This window comes from Botrytis sinoallii (assembly GCF_014898435.1).
Source record: "Botrytis sinoallii strain Bc 23 chromosome Unknown BSIN_005, whole genome shotgun sequence".
Lineage (NCBI taxonomy): Eukaryota > Fungi > Ascomycota > Leotiomycetes > Helotiales > Sclerotiniaceae > Botrytis > Botrytis sinoallii.
Window position 1 is genome coordinate 459,811 of NW_024066032.1, and position 18,044 is coordinate 477,854.

The 18,044-nt window shown below is 42.1% G+C and overlaps 3 protein-coding genes across 3 annotated transcripts; 1 reads left to right on the forward strand and 2 right to left on the reverse strand.

Annotated features, from left to right (window-relative positions):
- Positions 1–2,519: 2,519 nt before the first annotated feature.
- On the reverse strand, positions 2,520–4,763 carry EAF02_003387 (uncharacterized protein; the record flags this gene model as incomplete). Its single annotated transcript, XM_038899435.1, has 4 exons — positions 2,520–3,797; positions 3,847–4,223; positions 4,273–4,433; positions 4,486–4,763. 4 exons carry the CDS (start codon positions 4,761–4,763, stop codon positions 2,520–2,522), a joined length of 2,094 nt encoding a protein of 697 aa, XP_038760362.1.
- Positions 4,764–8,263: 3,500 nt separating this feature from the next.
- EAF02_003388 (uncharacterized protein) lies at positions 8,264–11,521 on the reverse strand (the record flags this gene model as incomplete). The annotated part of the gene is given in 3 exon segments (XM_038899436.1): positions 8,264–8,479; positions 8,490–8,573; positions 8,939–11,521. 3 exon segments carry the CDS (start codon positions 11,519–11,521, stop codon positions 8,264–8,266), a joined length of 2,883 nt encoding a protein of 960 aa, XP_038760363.1.
- A 3,973-nt stretch (positions 11,522–15,494) lies between these two features.
- On the forward strand, positions 15,495–17,493 carry EAF02_003389 (uncharacterized protein; the record flags this gene model as incomplete). Its single annotated transcript, XM_038899437.1, has 3 exons — positions 15,495–15,739; positions 15,806–16,582; positions 16,647–17,493. The coding sequence occupies 3 exons, from the start codon at positions 15,495–15,497 to the stop codon at positions 17,491–17,493; spliced, it is 1,869 nt and encodes a 622-aa protein (XP_038760364.1).
- Positions 17,494–18,044: the final 551 nt, after the last annotated feature.

An 18,044-nucleotide genomic window follows, 5' to 3' on the forward strand; every position in this document is an offset into this window, starting at 1 on the left:
TCTCTTTATAATCGTATTTGGAAGCGCGTGAAGATTTCTTTCGATACTTTACAGGTGATTACCAATCGCAACTTGCCATCTCTTTGTGCGGAAAAGGCACAATAGCTTAGGCTGCGCAAAACTAATCTACACTGGTAGACGATGCGCAGATAATTCATTCTGCAAATACCTTATTAAAGATTCTTTCTATACTTTAAACTATCTATAAAGTCTTGCTTTGTAGTAGCCCTTCTTCGTTGCCTCTAATTCATATAATCAACTATGCGATGTCATCCCTTCTTCACATCGCTCTATGTTCAGTGAATCTGGCTCTAGTCTCTAGCTTAATAGTTGACTCACATTCTATCAAGTGAAATACACTGCTAGAAAATTCCTGACGGGATCCCCTCCCTACTCTATCATCCATGGTATCGATTGAATCCATGACTAGCATTCCCAAACTACAGATTTAGTTCTCACCTAGTTGCATGTCCATGATACAGTATTAATGGCCTATCTTCCACGGAGCTGGTGATTACAGCACCGGTAACATGCATCTAGAGACCACTCCATAATTTACCATTTTGAGATTGTAATATATCAACAGAAGATAGAAGATAGCAAGGTTAACACAAGATATTCTCAGCACATGGGCACAACAGGAAGCAGCACTTTTCGTCCAATTTTTTTCATAGATCAGGCCATTAGAATCAACCTAAAAGCTACCTCTAGATAGAGACAATGGAGCAAAATTCCACTTTTACTAGAGATCAACAGAAGATGTGAAAGATCTATACTCCCACGCCGCCACGCGTGGTAAAGACCACCCATAACAAAGAAAATCGACTCAACCGATCAACGACAACCCCCTAGACCACTCATTCCTATCCACCAGCACACTTATGTCCTCCCTCTCCTCTTCAAACCCACAGACAATCACTCACCTCTTTGTCCACATCAACCATCTCCTCCCATTACCCACACCTACCTTGCCCAAAAAAGACCCTTTGCTCGCCAATCTTCAAATCCATCATCTCAAACCACCCCCGTCTCACCATCCACCCATTTTCTAAATCTCCACTCCTTCCCGTCTCTTCCTCGCTAAGTCTTCTGCATAATTCAACTACACAAGAGGAAGCTCGAGGCGAGATCTCCACATATGTCGAGGGGAAGAAGTAGTTAGTCTACTGTGCATAGGGCTGCGAAAAGATCGACATGTGTAGACGTTAGGAGCGTTATTGTGGCGGCAGGGGTGGTGACGGAATACGAGAGAGAGGTCTGTATTTGGATATTTGGAATTGGTGTGGAAGGATAGAAGGGATTGGGATTCTGGAATGCTCGAGAAGGGTGAGAGAAGAGTCGTGGAAGGTGATCGGCGGTGGTAGCAGAATTTTGGAGATGGAGTTCAAAATAATATAAAGTTGTGTGATTTTAAAACATGTCAATATAATCAGTTTTCTACTAGATGTGAAATTCAATTAACCTATCGTAACTAAAACTTCCCGTCCATCTGATCCCATCATCATGTTCAGAATTTGCCTCCCATCACTCTATCTCTTTCCCTCCCGCACCTCGAGTCAGAGAGAAAAGTCAAAAGATGAAACATCATGTCGGGAAGAAACACCAGAGTAAGCTAAGACCAATTTCGTCCGAGTCGCGAAAAGAAGCTGGATTCGCAATCTAATCTTATCATAGATAGTTTACAAGAGCTAATAGTAGTGGATGTCTGATCTCACCTATCGGATGGAAGACTACTTTTTGGATGGTTTTGCGGTTTTGGATATTTTTGCTTGCTACTGTTACTGGTTCTGAGAACTATGAGATAGAGGAAAATGAAGGAAGAGTGAAGTCGGATGATAGGGTGGAGATGGAATGGCACGATGTGAATCTGGTAAATTTTGATCGTTAAAGAATAGGTATTGTCAAGGGGAGCTTTGAGAGCAGTGTGGGAATCGAGAAGTATCATCTCATAATGATCAATTCTTTATAGAGGTAGAATATAGTACAGTACTCGGTACTTTCTATTTCACGGGGTGCATTTTATCATCGTAAATCTCCTCTCCTTGTCTCTTTACTACCACGCGCTTGCCATACGACTCCCCTGAGAAAGAAAAACATAGAATGTGATCCTCTCCGGATTTTTCCGCCACACCCGCTACCACAAATTCTAGCAACATTCAAGGAAATTCTATCTCCCTCTAGAGCCGTAGAGTACAAAAGCGTATATAATATCCAACAAAAGAGATATCCATCCATCCGGGGAGAATCTGCTGTTACCATCTTGGTATTGATACAACACAGTATATGAACTCCGCATGGCACAATCGTAATCTTCCACCTTCCAATTCCTGCATATCCAAAGACCCTAATAATAGACATAAATGAAAAATAAAACATAAAAAACCAAACAAGCTGGTATCATTAGATCCGAATAAAACTCCCTTTCCCAAGTTACTCCATCCTTATTTTATTTGCCTCTACTCCTTTATACAAACAAATCCCGTCTTTAATCATTGATGACGCTCATAATGAAAGTCCAATCATATCCATTGGCCATTGCTTCCCTGTCTTAGCCTAGACTGTCGACGATTAGAATCCGATATTGTTGGAATAGTCCTCACAGAACCCTTTCGCTGAGGCGAGTCTCCAGGTGGTGTGTAAACGGTTGGACTCAATTGAAAGATTGCATCTGAGTTCTCTAAGCGTTCGATTGCTGGCTGTTTTGGGCTTGAATGGTTTGGAACCACTGGGAGAGTCTTGTTGACGAAGGATGGTGATTGTTGCGGGGAGGTAGAGCGAGGAGAATATGACATAGTAGGGGATTGTTGTTGTTGTTGTTGGGTGGTGATGTTTGTACTGGCGAGAGGGGAAGGTCGGAATGGCGAGCGGGGTGGGATTGGAATGGCATTTCTAGTGAGGTTTGTTGTTTGTAGTGGAGGGAGATGAGCTCTAGATGGAGCAGTCATTGCCTTTGGGGCGGGGTTCAATTTTGATGTAGGAGAATAGGTCATTGAGGGGAGAGCTGGTCCTTGAAACGTAGTCGCAGGAAGTGCAGTCAATTCGTAGGTTGTTGCTGGGAGAGCGAGAGGGAGAGTTTTGGGAACGGCTGGAGAAGGTGGTGCTTGCGAGAAACGAATGCCAATTTGAACTGTTGCTGATGAAGATACAGAAGAGCCTCTTCTATGTCCAATCTTGCCGTGAAGTGGGGGAGGTGGTACCAGATCCGAAAGGTCGCTAATATCGTAAACTGATTCTAAGGCAGATCTGTTCATGTGGGGAGGTGCTAATGCGTCAGGGCTATCGGGAGCTGGTGTTGGGAAAAGGGAGTATGATTGTTTTCTCGTGTATTCCGAAGGGAAATGCTCGGTAGGAGTAGGAGGAATTGGTACCGATGACATTTGGGTAACGAAATTTGAGCGCAGAGGATTTGGCTTTGTTGGTGAATGCGTGGGTAGATGTGAAACAGATAAATCGGCCATGCTGATGAAGTTTCTTTTGTCCGAGGAAGTGATCAAACTTTTCTGGCTTTCTGCTCGACTTACCAATCCTGATCTTGGAGATACTGGCGCTGGAACAGGATCCATTATTTGATCGCTGAATGCCAACTCATTTGGCCCCCACATTCTAATCTCATGCTTATTACTAGGCCAGGACCTGCCTCTTGGCCCAAATGATGTTGTTGCAGTGTTCGATCGTAAGAATAAGTGGAGTAAACCGTTCATCAGACCGGACAAATTGAGGACCACAGTTGCCATCATGGCTAACTTAAAGTTACCACGTCCGATTGCTTGGGAAACGAAATATGGGATGACGAAACCCTTTTAATCTTTAGCAATGTTTGAACGCCAACTCATCAGATAGACTCACCAATGATACGACACCTACAACGAGGTAATACACCATACGAGATGCTGCAATTCTTTGATTTCGCTCTACCAAGGTCGTCTTGGATAGTCTGACAAATATAGTGAGAGCACTGATAATTAGGAGACCGGCGACAGCGGAATATACGCAGAGTCCAAAAGTTCCATATCTTGACACGAACCATACCAATGATGCAAAGCATCTATTCTTTTGTGGAAAGAGATTGGTTGGGATCCAAGTAGCAACTAACATCAACACAATTGTTCCTAAGCATATCGATACATCGTATTTTCCTCTTGGTTGGAAAGGCGTTCTCTTCAAAGATCTTATAGCACACTCCAGTCCAAAAATAAGTTGAATATATGGAACAATGAAAAGAGCTGAACATCATTAGTATCAAAAAGGTTTCTAGTCCTAGATAAAACATACCAATCCACATAAATTGAGCGATTGTACCGCATCCAAATGTAAATAATGAATGAAGTCCTTCTCCTTGAACTGCAGCAAAGACAAGCCCTTGAATTACAATACCAATAGATAGTACCAAAGGGAAAGTTTCCGCTGGGTGAATCATGGAAACGCAGAATTTTCTAGCACGCGTTAGTTACCCTGCCACAAGAATGCGATTTATCCATAACATACGAAGCTTTGAACTTCGGGTTGCATCGTTTAGATGCCCAGTAACAATCGTAAAGAATACTGGCTGCCGTGGCAAAAGAAGCTAGTACATTAAAGGCTGCTAGAATGATAGTCGATGTCCGGACCGATTTGCTTTCTGCAAACACCAGGTTTTCTATAATTCCCTCTGCGACTGTGTTGTTCCCAGAGCTCTGCACATCTTTTAGGAAGGTCGACGCAGGTTCCGAGCCATTGTAGAGTTCTGCCCGGGCCATCAAATACAACGCTGAACTTGCACCCATTTCGTTTCTTATTATGATCGAAGCTATCGATTTATATAGGCAGCGAGCCGTGGCGTTGCCTTATGTCGTCGTTAAGTCATGAGAGTCGAATGATGATAGTGCTGTAACGATAGTTTTTTTGAGGGGGGGGGGGGGGAGGATTCAAGAGTTCTTTGGCGTGGGTGATAGAGAAGACGGGGAAAAGTAATTAATGAGGTATAAAAAGAGCGGATTGTACCAATAATCCAGTTGGCACAGAATAAGAAAATAAAAGATAAGAAATTATCTGAACCAGCAGTGATAGATAGTGCACTGCACGTATCGTAGAGAATAATGACAGACTCGAAGGTAGGAAAAAGAACCCCAAGAGAATGTCACAAAGTCTCAAAAGACGGTTTACAAATATTATCGGAATGCATGATGTATAAGAAAGCACATCTGGCAAGGCGAATGTCTGGCCCACGCGCGGATTGACCAAGTCCGTCCTGGCAGGGTAACCTTGTGCGTGGAGGAAGTGGTGGGGGAGTAGTGCTAAACTAATATGGGCCACGCCGCCGCCACTCGAAGTGGGTTTCAACTCATTTACTATGGAGAGTATGAAAAGGTGGTGGTGCCCAAGGAGAGACTTCTATCGAAAAGTGTCCGAACCCCCTGATGAAGTGGAGGATGCAATTAATTGCTTACAACGTGAGCGATATTCAAGGAAGATTCTGATTGAAGATGCTTATCACGATATTTTCCATTAGCAAAGCCAGTTCAATCGGCCAGACTGAATAGAGGAAGCAGTCTTTGACAACTGAAGTATGAGAAGCTTGACTAGGTACCACTGAGGTTTCGACAGTGTCGCAAATGTTCGCTTAGGACCCTGACTACAAGGTCAAAGCAGTGTGGGTCAAGCAGTTCATGCAACAGGATAATTGACCAATCAAGAAAAGTAACAGAAGCCAAGGGACCAAAGGATGAGAAAGATACTGGGTAATATCCATGATCCTCAACGTAGATGGTTCTGTAGAATATTCCATCGTATCTAGGTTATGAGATTTTTGGTTCATGGGCTTCAATTGGCTATTAATTGCCGAACGCATTGATTGAGTGGACCTCGAATCAGGACACTGGCCGTTATGCGCTCTTAAAAAAAAAGAATGAACATTTTAGATTTAAGCATCAATCACCCCGAACAGTAAGACTAATTAACGGGTATCTTTTTTCGACGACACTGTGTCAGCAGTAATCAAAGTCGATAACAAGCAAGATCGAACACTGCTCAACCCATAAAGGTTGCCCATATGCAACTCAAGTTTTGCCATGAATTCACCAGAGGGCTTTGTGCAACATCACAACCAATTTGACATCATCATACACGTTTATTTCAGATGTAGCATGGGTACGACGGACCCTTGTCTTGGAAACAAACAAGACGATACTGATCGAGAATAAATTTTTGGTCCTGGGAAGAAAACGAAAGGTTCGTCCAGTAATCCCTAGAATGAGACCTGACCTTGGAAGCTGGGAGCAAAGATCAGGGGGTGGAATATTCATGTGGCGTCCCCATGAAGCTCAAGAAGTATCAAGATGGCTAGGACGAAACCATTCACTATTAATAATTAACGTGCTCTGAAGAATTTCCTAAAGACACGACGAACTGTGAGAGTAAAGAATAAATGATACGATGAAGAGAACAATTCTTGGACATGTGTTGCGTGCGTGTCTGTGGATATTTGAAGAGTTTGAAGTCGTGAAAATCGAATAATTGATTGATTGTTTGTTGTTGAGTGATAATTCAAGATATCGAATTGCAATTGTCCCGACGAAAAGAAGCAGACTAGTCTCAGTCCAGCCTAGAACTTTTGCTCTTATTTACACGTGACTTTAACTCCTCCATTCAACTATCCTCGCATCTGATTGAGAGAACAACTCAAGGGTGAAAATGATTATTTTGAGCTCGCAAACCGTTTCCAACTGTTTGTGAATTTCTCATATCGTTACAAATCTCGTTCCCTTCATCTCCACAAATCATGAAGATAGGAAATAGGCCCCAGTTTATTCAAGCTCACTGCAACCTGACGAACCCAGCCCTTCACGGATACAGAAAGTGCCATTGCCTTGGAACTTTACCGTCGTCTATCCACCTTCAATGATGTTACACTCTAAGATGATATCTAAAAATCTATTACAGGAGTTCAATGTTATAAACCTTTCATATCTCCAGGGCTGACTTCCTTCTACTGCGCCACCATCAGAACCATGTTCCCCACGAGATGGACCCCTAATACATCCTTCACTTGGGGTATATCCGTTCTTGTTACATACACGATTGTATCCCACAATCAAAGAACCCCGAATAAGAAAACTACCTTCCGAATCTACTTCTCTTGGGGACTTGGTTGGACAGACTAGACACCGCCGATTTCTTATTTCAAGCGACATATTTGTTTTCGATCTTTCCCACTTTTCCAGAATCATGACTTTCGAGTACAGTTTACGAAATTATCTTTCTAGTATTGTGTAACATATGAAACTATGAAAGGTTGCTACTGCATAGACTCAAGGTTGAGTACTTATGTACTGTATTCCAAGCTCGTGCATAAGGTTCATGCTACCCCGTTATTTTAATTTATTCACTTCGCTAGCGAATCTCCTCGAACGTCTGATCGACTTTCCAGTGAAAATGCAATGTATTCTTTCTTCTCATGATTATATGCATGGCCCCATCAAGTAGTAGACTAGGATTTATCTCTCCGATATGCAATCTAGAAGCCTGCTAGAGGCCCGCTCTTGCAGACCCTCAAACAGGTTTCCGAAGTCGGATGAGAATCGGAATTGATCTTGAGTTGGTCGATTCTCGCCTATTCTTAGCTACCTAGGTACTCACTCGTCACCACACAATCACTTATTATACAGCTCGTACATATTGTGGTCTCGGAGTCTCGTAGCGCTTTTGCCAATAAAAAAAGAGACTCTATTGCTTTAGATTTTACATCTCCTGGCCTTGTATGCATACGTCAAACCAGTTCTTTGGGCCCGCACATATCGAGTTCCCTTTATTTTCATATGAAATTGGTCTTGGATGTACTGCTTGCTTTTTTGAGTACCGAAGTTCTGCGTAACATAGTGTTCAAGTGCCATATGACCTGTCATAACTAATTTCCAGAGTAATCGGAATTTTAGCTTCCGTGCTTGGAATGTCAGATACGTTCCTAGTTCGACCTTTAATTTCAAATTCTTCTCTTAGATTGCTAAAGATATATCCCATGTACTGAGAAATTGGACGAGTGGAATCAGGGATCTACCAACCAAACATCAATGTTTCCAACAATTTGAAAAAAGAAGAAGAAAATGTCTTGAAATATCAATTTTATACAATTTGGAAGTATCACAAAATGAAAGAAGTTTTGTTGGCTAACAAATTTAATGTTCCAATGAATATTAACCTTTCCTCAGGTGTAGAGCCCCTGATTTCTGACAGCTCTTCAAGTCCTTGACTGGCCTTCATTCGCGCCCTTACACAAGCCCTTTCCTCCTCAAAGACTCCACCTCCACCTTATTTTCCTCGCCACCCTATTCTCTCCAAAATCGCACTCATACAAACTCACATCCTCGCACATCCCCTCTTTCTTCTCCATCGCCAACCCCACCTTCAAAACCTCCAGAAAGCTGGGCAACACGGCCCTAATGTCCCTCTCCAGTGTCGCCGAATAAACATTGCCCCCTCCCAACCCCACAAATGCATTTCCTCGCTTTGATTACGAACTCCTCGATCACTTTTTCATCCTCTTCATCACAATTAACCATCCACGAAGATTGAATGGCACCTGTCAAATTCCTCTTCTCCTTGCGCGTCAGTGTAGCCCACGTTTTGGCAATTCCTATATGCATACAATTGTGGAATTCACGTGGTCTTGATGGGACTTTTGTTACACCTGGTAATCCTGTTTCGCTTGGTTCTTGTTGGTATCAACTTGGTTGATAAGTGTAAAGTACTTTAGTCTATTATGGTTGTATTCGTTCTTGATCATTGTTATCTATAGGAAGCTAGTAATTAATATAGTAGAAGTGCTAGCGCTAGTGCATACGCTAGTGTAATACGGTGCCCTCTTTAGATCACATGATCGATATCCCGACAGTTCTTTTTCGATCTCAGATTTTCCGAGGATGCCGAAAATGTCAATAAGATGATCTCGTCTCTTGTTTCTCACTTGATTCAATAGTCGAGGTGTCCATTCTATTTCCTCGTCTGCAATTTGCTTCAACGAGACTTCCTCTGGTAGGAACGAAATACTGCAATCTGGAGCTCCGCAGTGGAGTACAGATGCACCAAAAGGGCTTTCGAAAGGGACCACAACATTGCTGTGGCTAGTATACGCATCTTCATTCTTAAACTCTGGCTTAGATTCAATGAATATACTCAGCAGTATCTCATCAACAGCATTTTCAGGAGCCTCGGCTTTTGTATCCAGCAAAACAACAGCTAACGGTTCCTTGGAGCGCAATTGTGCAAAATAGGTCTTGGCAGATGTATGCGCGAATTGGTAAAACACTAGCCAGAAAGCGAGGATTTGAATTCGAGACATCATCTTTTTTGATTCTTCCTCTGTCCAACCTTTAGGAAAATCTTCTGCAGGCATGAATTTCATCAGTGTATTCCAGAATACCGGTACTGATCTTAGGATCGATGCATCGCCTCCCAAATCTTTTGGAATTAGATCGTCATTAAACTCCACGTAAAGAATTTCCAACAGAGGTTTTGTCCAGTCGCGGGGTTTACCCATGTTTTTATAGAGCCGTGCAAGGAAGGTCGAGACGAATGAATGTAGGAATTTGGTATTCTTCATATTCGTGATGGTCTCGTCGGAGAATACATTCAGTGTTTTTCCGAAACGTAGGAGTTGCATAAAACCCGCTACAGGATAATTGATACACCAAGATGTTAAGCCTTCCTTTTGAAAATCTTGTGCTGCCCGAGTAAGAGCGAGCGGGTAGGTGGTCCATTGACCCAGTTCGTTGAATGTTTCCCTCACTCGGAGATGTGAGATTATATTATTCAGAACCCAAGTTATTGCATTACTCCTCTGTAGAATTTCTGCATCTATACTTTCTTTCTCATCTTCAAAGCCGGCGCCAGCCCACTTCTTGACCCTCAACGTACGATCCAAAATTGTCGCAAACAATTGTCCCATAGCTGGAACCCTAGTTTTTAGCCCCGCATTGAGTGCTTTGTAAAGCTGCTGGTGGATGTACAATTTATTACTCCCAGTGTACTCTAGAGTGGGAATAACGGTCGAAATTTCTTCTCCGTAGATAGAATTACCAGGTCTTCCAAATAAAGCACATTGAAAACAAATACACTGACTAGACAGTATATTCATGTTCGCCTCGAATCTCCCAGCTGCCAAGGGGAAGTCAAGAGCAAAGTTATCGGTATTGGCTGCCATGGCATCTGCGCTCAGTACTTTCAGAGCAATAGACAGGACTTCGTTGTCCCCGCAGCAAACCTGGCATTCACCTCTAAAGCCTGGGGCTTCAAGATCTAGCACCGAAACATCCACTGCAGAGTCTGCCGAGATGTTTTCAGCGCGTCGTGCTCGGTTTGATCTTCTTGAGAGAATTTCTGCCGTAAACCCAGATTTTTCCGAATCAGCTAGAGCACGTAGCGATGCATCTACTTTCCGATTACGATCCCGAATAGCCTGTAATTGTACATCATTTTGAGCTGCGGTATAAGCTTTACAGTTTGCCTCATGGGCATCTCTTAGTTTAGATTGTAGGAGGGCTCTAGTCTCGCCAGATATCTCTGTATCAGCGAGAAGATGAATGAGCTCCGCAGCGCCGGATACGTCTTCGAGTTTAATCGTCAATTTTTCGACCTTTTGGGCGAGGAGGAATGATCGGAGTTTATTCAGCTTTCCGCGAGACTTACAGGCTAGAAGCAGAGCATCGAGTGCTTCATCTGCAAAGAGTAGATCAAGATCTTCATCCGAGATAACTCCTGCTCGAAGAAGCATGTCAATGTCTACCAAGGTAGGTTGGGAATTGTTGTGAGACGTGTTCCATTCTTCGCCTAAATTGAGCTGAGTTGGTGTTGCAATTCTTGTTTCCGCCGTTGGGACATGAATTTCTAGCTCGGTAATTCTTTCGATCAACTCTGCTTCGCTGGAAAAACTGGTTAGTTTCTCCCACGTATCGTGTTCTTCTGCTTGATCTAATGCTGCAAAAGCGCCTTTGCTGACTATTACATAGATTTGATTGCTTTCTTGATCTTTGAATAGGCATAGTGCATTCGCAAAATTGGCATAGGATGTGACACCCACGGATACATTGGCATGACTTGGTGCATTCCTTGTATGTGACGTAATCAAAAACATCGTCGCGCAATCAAACACTCCCAGCTCTTGTCCCAACCCCGCCAGCGTGTGTACCTCAGAATTTGGGACCTCTCCATCTGTAAGTAAGAACCAAATGTCAGAATCCCGAATCGCTTGCATCGACTTTTGGTTCCTCAATATATGTTGTGGTTGGGTTCCGCCCTGGTCAGGAGCCCAGAAACATTGCTCCCAGTTCGTTGGGTCTTTACAGTTGGAACCCCATCTCGTGACTCTATCTTCATCTTTTCGTATAGAGACTTCGTGAAATGCATCTGCAAAATTGTGTTTCGAAATGAATCGAATGCCAACTGTAGATCCAGAAGCATCAAGGGCGAAATACTTTCTGGAATTGGCGAATGAAGTGTACACGATTTTCTCCTCATCGCCAGGCTCCAGAACTATTTTCCATGAAGCCATATTTGATATATAGCTTTCTTTGCGAGAAAACAACTGGTTGTGAAATATTCAAATCATAGAAGATGGCCATCAACTAAATATAAGTCAAATACACATTGATTTGAGTCACAAATAGAGAAGTTAGGAGTCACTACGGTGTGCCCAGGTGGTGACTCTTCCCCGGCATTGGGCATTGGCGGCCCCCAATTTACTGTGCCACCCCCACCAATTGATTCACCCAATATCAATGAGCAGCGTAACTGTTCCCGATTATATTCTCTGCAAGAGCTGATCAAAGATCAACGATTATTTTACATCAATTTCAGCAAATGATAAAAAAGGGTGACTAGTGCAATTGTGGGCATTTTGGTACCTAGATCTTCGCGATCAGGAGCATTGAGCTCAAGCGCTTCAAATGCCAGCCACAACCTTGAAACCATTTTATGTTCACATTTATTATGGAATGATTTCTGGGATAGTTTATTGCCATGGTCAAATCTTCCCGTGTGTAAGTGTATCTCGAGTATAAAGCTACGTACAGACGTAAAGGTACTATTCACTTGCAGAGAGCACTTCCGACCTTCATCACGATAAATCTTTACTTTGATAGACACGTTTCCAGACCCTACATAAAAACTAAATCTGCTGACTGTAGACCACAACCAAGACTCATTATCTGGGGTATAGCTAAGTCTGACACTTAGCATATAGGTTTAGTGAGGCAAAGGCGATTCAAATCTCAGCATAGGAATCGACTGCTTTCCCTTTTCCCTCTCCCTTCATGTTTCCTACCTCAAATCATACTCAGAATATTGTCCGATTTCTTCCACTATCGACGCATGCTTTCAGCATTTCCATTGCAACTTCTCGGGTGTCATTGAAGATCGTACGGTCTGTGACTTTCACAATTGGTACAGGGACTTACAGGTGTATGGAACGCCGATACTTTCCTTGTGGAATATCAATCCATCCATCGATGAAGTCTTTGGATCAACAACCGATATTTCGCGAAGAACGAGATAGAGAAGCGCTTTTTTTTTGCTGAGGTAAACATCAATACTATGCAGCAGCTATGCATAGTGACTATTCTCTTCACATGGTGCCAATGTTTTAAGATACTGGGAAATCATAATGGAAGTTCGTAAAGCGCATCTCAACTTTCCAAAGAAAGTAATTTCATATGAATCAGTGTCTGTTCCATTAGATATTGATTTTAGTTCAGCCACAAGCCCTGTAGTTTTACCTAGTTTCTGATAGTATCTCATAGCGACCATTTCTGAAAATGAACCAGTAACCTTCACTACCATTCGCTCAACCTTACTTGGCTCATAGTCAAATTTGAGATAATTCGCGATGGGAATACGGTCTTTCTCATCACTGTGGCCCTAGCATTTTCTTTTCCTATCGTCTTGGAACTCATAAACTCGGATGATTCAACTTCAGTGTCAGGTAATCTTCAAGGCCTGCAGAAGAATTGACGAGCAAACCACTATCACTACAATCAATCCCATGGTATGGGCTAGAGGTAAGGTGTTAAATCGGCACTAAGATCTTTACTCTTGTGCTTTGGAAAAGACGACCTAGGCAACTCCAAAAACCCCATTACCCGCGACAACTTATTCGCGGTGATTCTTGACAACCTATACTTGCATAGTATTCAAAGACTCTTCAATGACACTTTTGATCAGTTATTATTCCATGTCAGCCTACGATAAAAAGGTTGGTGGAGGATCTTCAAAAGATATTCAGACCTCAACTCGAGCTTGAGGATTTTGGCTGAGTGACGGATACAGCAGGAGAAGAATCTATGGCAGCACATAGATCTAATAGATAAAGTGTATGTATCATGGAAAGCTTCGCATTCTTCTATACACATTCATATCCCAAGATGAACATCACAGTCACAAGGACAATTATTTTCTACCAAAATGAGTGTTTTCAACAAACAAACGCATTTCCAGTCAAAAAGAGACTTTCGAGTCAATTTGATGACTTTTCCCAGTCACTGTCGACTTTTTTGAGTCAAAATATCGCTGTCTGAGTGCCTTTAGGAGTCATTTTCGAGGAGAAAAGAAGGAAACTTGCAGGGGTAATATGTGTTTAAGTACAATCGATAACCCCCTTTGGATATACTTTGCTACCATTAAATACAATTAAGCACTCCAAAACATCATAGAAGACGACAAAATTATATAGGACTCTTCAACGACTTGCCTTTACGACTCCACAAGCCTCAAATAACGTCTCCGTCAAAACAAATTTCCACCATCAAAAAGTGCTCTTCCTAGACTCATTTCAAGAGTGCCTCATTACCACGGCTCGATGGTCGTTCATATATTGTCCATTCGGATATTCGAGGTAACTCCCCCACTTCCTTCTTACTCTTGCTTGCAATCTGTTGTTTCAAAGAACTAAGTATTTCATCATTATAGTTTGCACCTTCATTTCCTTTTACAGACTCCTAGAACAACGATATAAACTTGAAGCATATACAAAACAATAATAAATAGCAATGCCACCAGAAACAAGCGGCAGTAGCAGTAGACAATCAACCGTTCCTCCTCCACCTCCTCCAGGGCCAGCTAAATGCCGTCATTGTACAAGACAGAAAGCTAAATGTTGTGGATGTGGTTGTACATTTGACCATCCGCTTAAAGCTTGCAGAAACTGTCAGGCAGGCATCACCACGCCTTGGAATGATGGAAACAAGGACATTCTGTGGGTTCTATTTGAAGATAAAACATGCCCTTCAGGTATTTGTGGGGGTCCTAAAAAGGACTAGCAGCAAAAATAAGATGGTTGTCGAGACTCTTCGTGTACTTCAAGAAACACTCGTTCCTATTTACATGTTTTGATGGAGCACACTTTTCATATTTCATTTGGTACTGCATTAGATATGCACCTCTTATAGTTAAAGTTTTCGAAAATCATATAAACAGCAAAAAGATATAGATATTGGGTGTGGTTGCGTGAGTCGCTATGGTAGGAATTAATTGGGTGACAAGAGTGGAAAGGAGATATGGCTGGGGATACAGATAGATAATATACACGTTGCTTTTACCAAGTCTTTTTTCTAAATACTTATTAATCATCAGGATTTACTCCACTTGACCTCAGAGATCAGCAAGTCAGCACTCTAATCGATTGTGAGTTGGTACGAATCTAAAAAATAGACTACTGCAAGTCACGAATAACATTTTCCTTGGCAATCCAGACCGATTCGAGCTTAGACCGCACATCAGGAGTTGCTAGTATCAAACTTAAAATCAACTACTCTTCACTAAATTAGATAGTAGAACACTTGATAAGTATTCACGTCATTTGCAACTGCTGCTTGATTTTCTCGCAATTGCCAGATATCACATACACGTTACATATCCGAAAGTTCCAATATCTCGAGATTGAGAAATATTGAATACCCCTTCCGTGTATCTTTTGAAACCCAAAACCAGCCAACTTCACGTTCCTGGTACCTGATGAAAATCTAGCAAAACGATGTAAATATCGAGCTTGATGTTGCGTGATGTATATCATGTATGACTATCTAAGGCAATGAGAAAAGCTCGCGTTGAAAGTTTCCCATAGTTAACTTTAATCCTGGAAAATTGTCAACGTTAGTATTTTTAGGACTACCAATGAATTTCTTGGCACTCAAAATTATGTGTTTTTGCTCTGGTGTCATTTTCATTATCTTATACTATTTTCTACTTCTAGAATATCTGACGTCGAGATCCAGTGTCGTCAGCCTATGCTATACTGGATACTTCTAGTCTGCCCATCTTAAATATTATAATGAAAAGTTACGGAGATGCAACGGTCCAATAATCAGGATACAGTTTAAGTAGCTCCAACACTAGGGAGGCAGTTTTGGCTAGTTCTAGGAGATATGGATAGATTTCTTTTAGTATATATACATGAATATCTCCCCTTCCCTTCACGGTTCTGTTTTCCATTTTACTTATTATTTTTTCTTTCATCTCAGCATTTACTCAATATGGCTTCAAATTCAACCTCTTGGATGAACGGCCCGTCGTGGTCGCCTAGTCGCACGAGCACTAAAAATCCCTTTGATGATAGTAATGGAGATCCATTTGATGATAGATACGCAACACCTTTACAAGACATTGAAACTGGTACTACTGCACGCCTATCCAGCGAAACGCAACAACAAGATGCAGTTGATCAGTCTGTTGTTCCCTCAGAAGAGAAGCGTATAATCGAGGACATTCAAAATGAGCGGTCAGTATTCTGTCATCTCCTTGGATATGAATAACCCTTACATACTCATGCTAACATTCATCCTAGTATGTCGTGTGAAATTTGTTTAGAACCTGTGCGCTTTGCGAAGGATCGTTACTTGTGGAATTGCAAGTCTTGCCATGCTGTTACTCACCATCGATGTACGAAATTGTGGGCCAAGGCAGAACCAGTTGGAAGGACCCTTGCTTGGAAATGTCCCATATGTGAAAATATTGAACACTCGACCCCCAAGGGAAAATGCTGGTGTGGAAAGGGTAACCCATTACATGACCACCCTACCATCCCGAACGCGTGCTTAAATGGTGTTTGCGGTAGTAAGTCCAAATGTGCTCACGGAAACAAGTCATCTTGCCGAAAGCCATGCCACCCAGGGCCATGCAAGTATGAATGTGGAAGGTGCGCCAATGTTCGTTTACCCAGCCCGCCAAATATGAACACTATTTGGGGTAGATTCAAAAGCAAGAGGCTAAACTTTTGCATTATCTTCGGCAAGTTCATGCTTGTTTTAGCTCTACTTGGGGGTGTATGTACCTATATTGCCTTTCACATCAAGTGGCATACACAACCATACTTATATCCTCATTTCAAAGGCAGTCTCTCTATCGTAGAAGGACTTTGTTTGCTTTTGGTTGGGATATCCTACTTCCTCTTCGGGGGATTATACTGCACTAACTGCGTAATTGGGGGGACGAAGTTCTTCCTGGAGATACTCAACGGCAATCAGGGACAGATCGGATACAAATTTAGATTTTTTCGATCAGTTATAGGAGGGGTCCTACTAACGTGCTGTATTGTGGGACTGTATTTTATGCCAGTCATCGGGTACGTAAACTAACCCTTTTCATATTAATTACTATGGAATTTGGCTGATATTTGCTGCACGTAGAATCATCGGTGGTCCAGACATACAATGGTATAATCAGATGAAGGACTCTTGCCGTGGGTTCGACACCCGAGTCGAGATAGGTACTCGTTTCTCGGCGTCAACATACACTCTCCACAGTCTCAATACCTCTATCGATAATCAAACCTTCTACCTCGCTCCCGTACTTGCACCAAAATTTGGCAGCAAAGAGCCTTATCAATACTTTCATCGTTTCTCTGGCAGCACAGCCAACACTGAAAATTATGCTATCGATGTCGATATAGATAATGGTGTCTGGCGCGAATTGCATTTTAATGGAACCGATGAGCTCACGAAATGGTGGGCTAGCGGCCGAAAACAATACCCTTCGGTTCACCCTATCTTTGATAATATCACTACAACTGAAATTGCAACCAAGCGGAATGGTACTTTTGTGACACGCGACGGTCACCTTTGGATGCCCAAATTCGATTTGATATTTCAAGGATTAGAAGACTCACGCAAGCATGCCGAAATAGAACCTTTCATTCGTGTGTTCGACACACAGGGTCTCCCTCACTCACGGACTGAAAAGTTGTTGAGCGCCAAGTGGAACTGGAACAATAGACACGACCCGAGTATTGTAATGCGTACGGCCAGTTTTGGACATGGCAGGCAGAGATTGGATATGTGTATAAAAGAAGATTTCTATTACAGCTCCAGCGGGGCACAGCAGAAGCGTGATGGCGTTAGTGATGGATCTATTATGCCGTTGGCTGTTATTGCCACATTCAGAATGAGGATGAACGAGATGTACGCATTGAATTCTGGAAGACCTTTCAATGTCAAAAAGTATTCAGAATATGATGACGTTAAGGCTATAGCATAGGTAGCACAGGTTATCAATTCCATCCATATCACTAATGTAATTATTACTTAACGAGAATATCAATTCTACTACCTCCCATGATTGAGCTGCTTCTCCGCTGAGGAAAATTTCTACCTATTACTTCTTTGACTTGAGAAATCTAGTATAATGGTGGGCCCATTTCCACAAAATCTCGTGTCGTGAGCTGTCACCTGAAACCGTCTCTAGTTACTGTCTTGACTTCAATACATATTCATGAAAAGATCTTCATTTTTGAGTATCATTCGATGCTTTGATTATATTAGAAAGATTCAAAGGTGGTTCTCAAAGAGCAAATTGCGTCGCATTTTCCGCTGAAAGGGGCCCTGTTTCATAACGCTCAAGTATCTCATTTAATTATATTGAAACTGTAACGTTCAGGATCTTACAACAGTCTACTGAGAAGCTAGGTATATTCCAACCCACTACTTAACTTGAGAAAGTAAGAATTAAAAATACGATATCGTATTGAAGTGTATGTATAAATTGATCGATTATCAAAAGATAATATCTCAAACTATCCTATGCTTTCA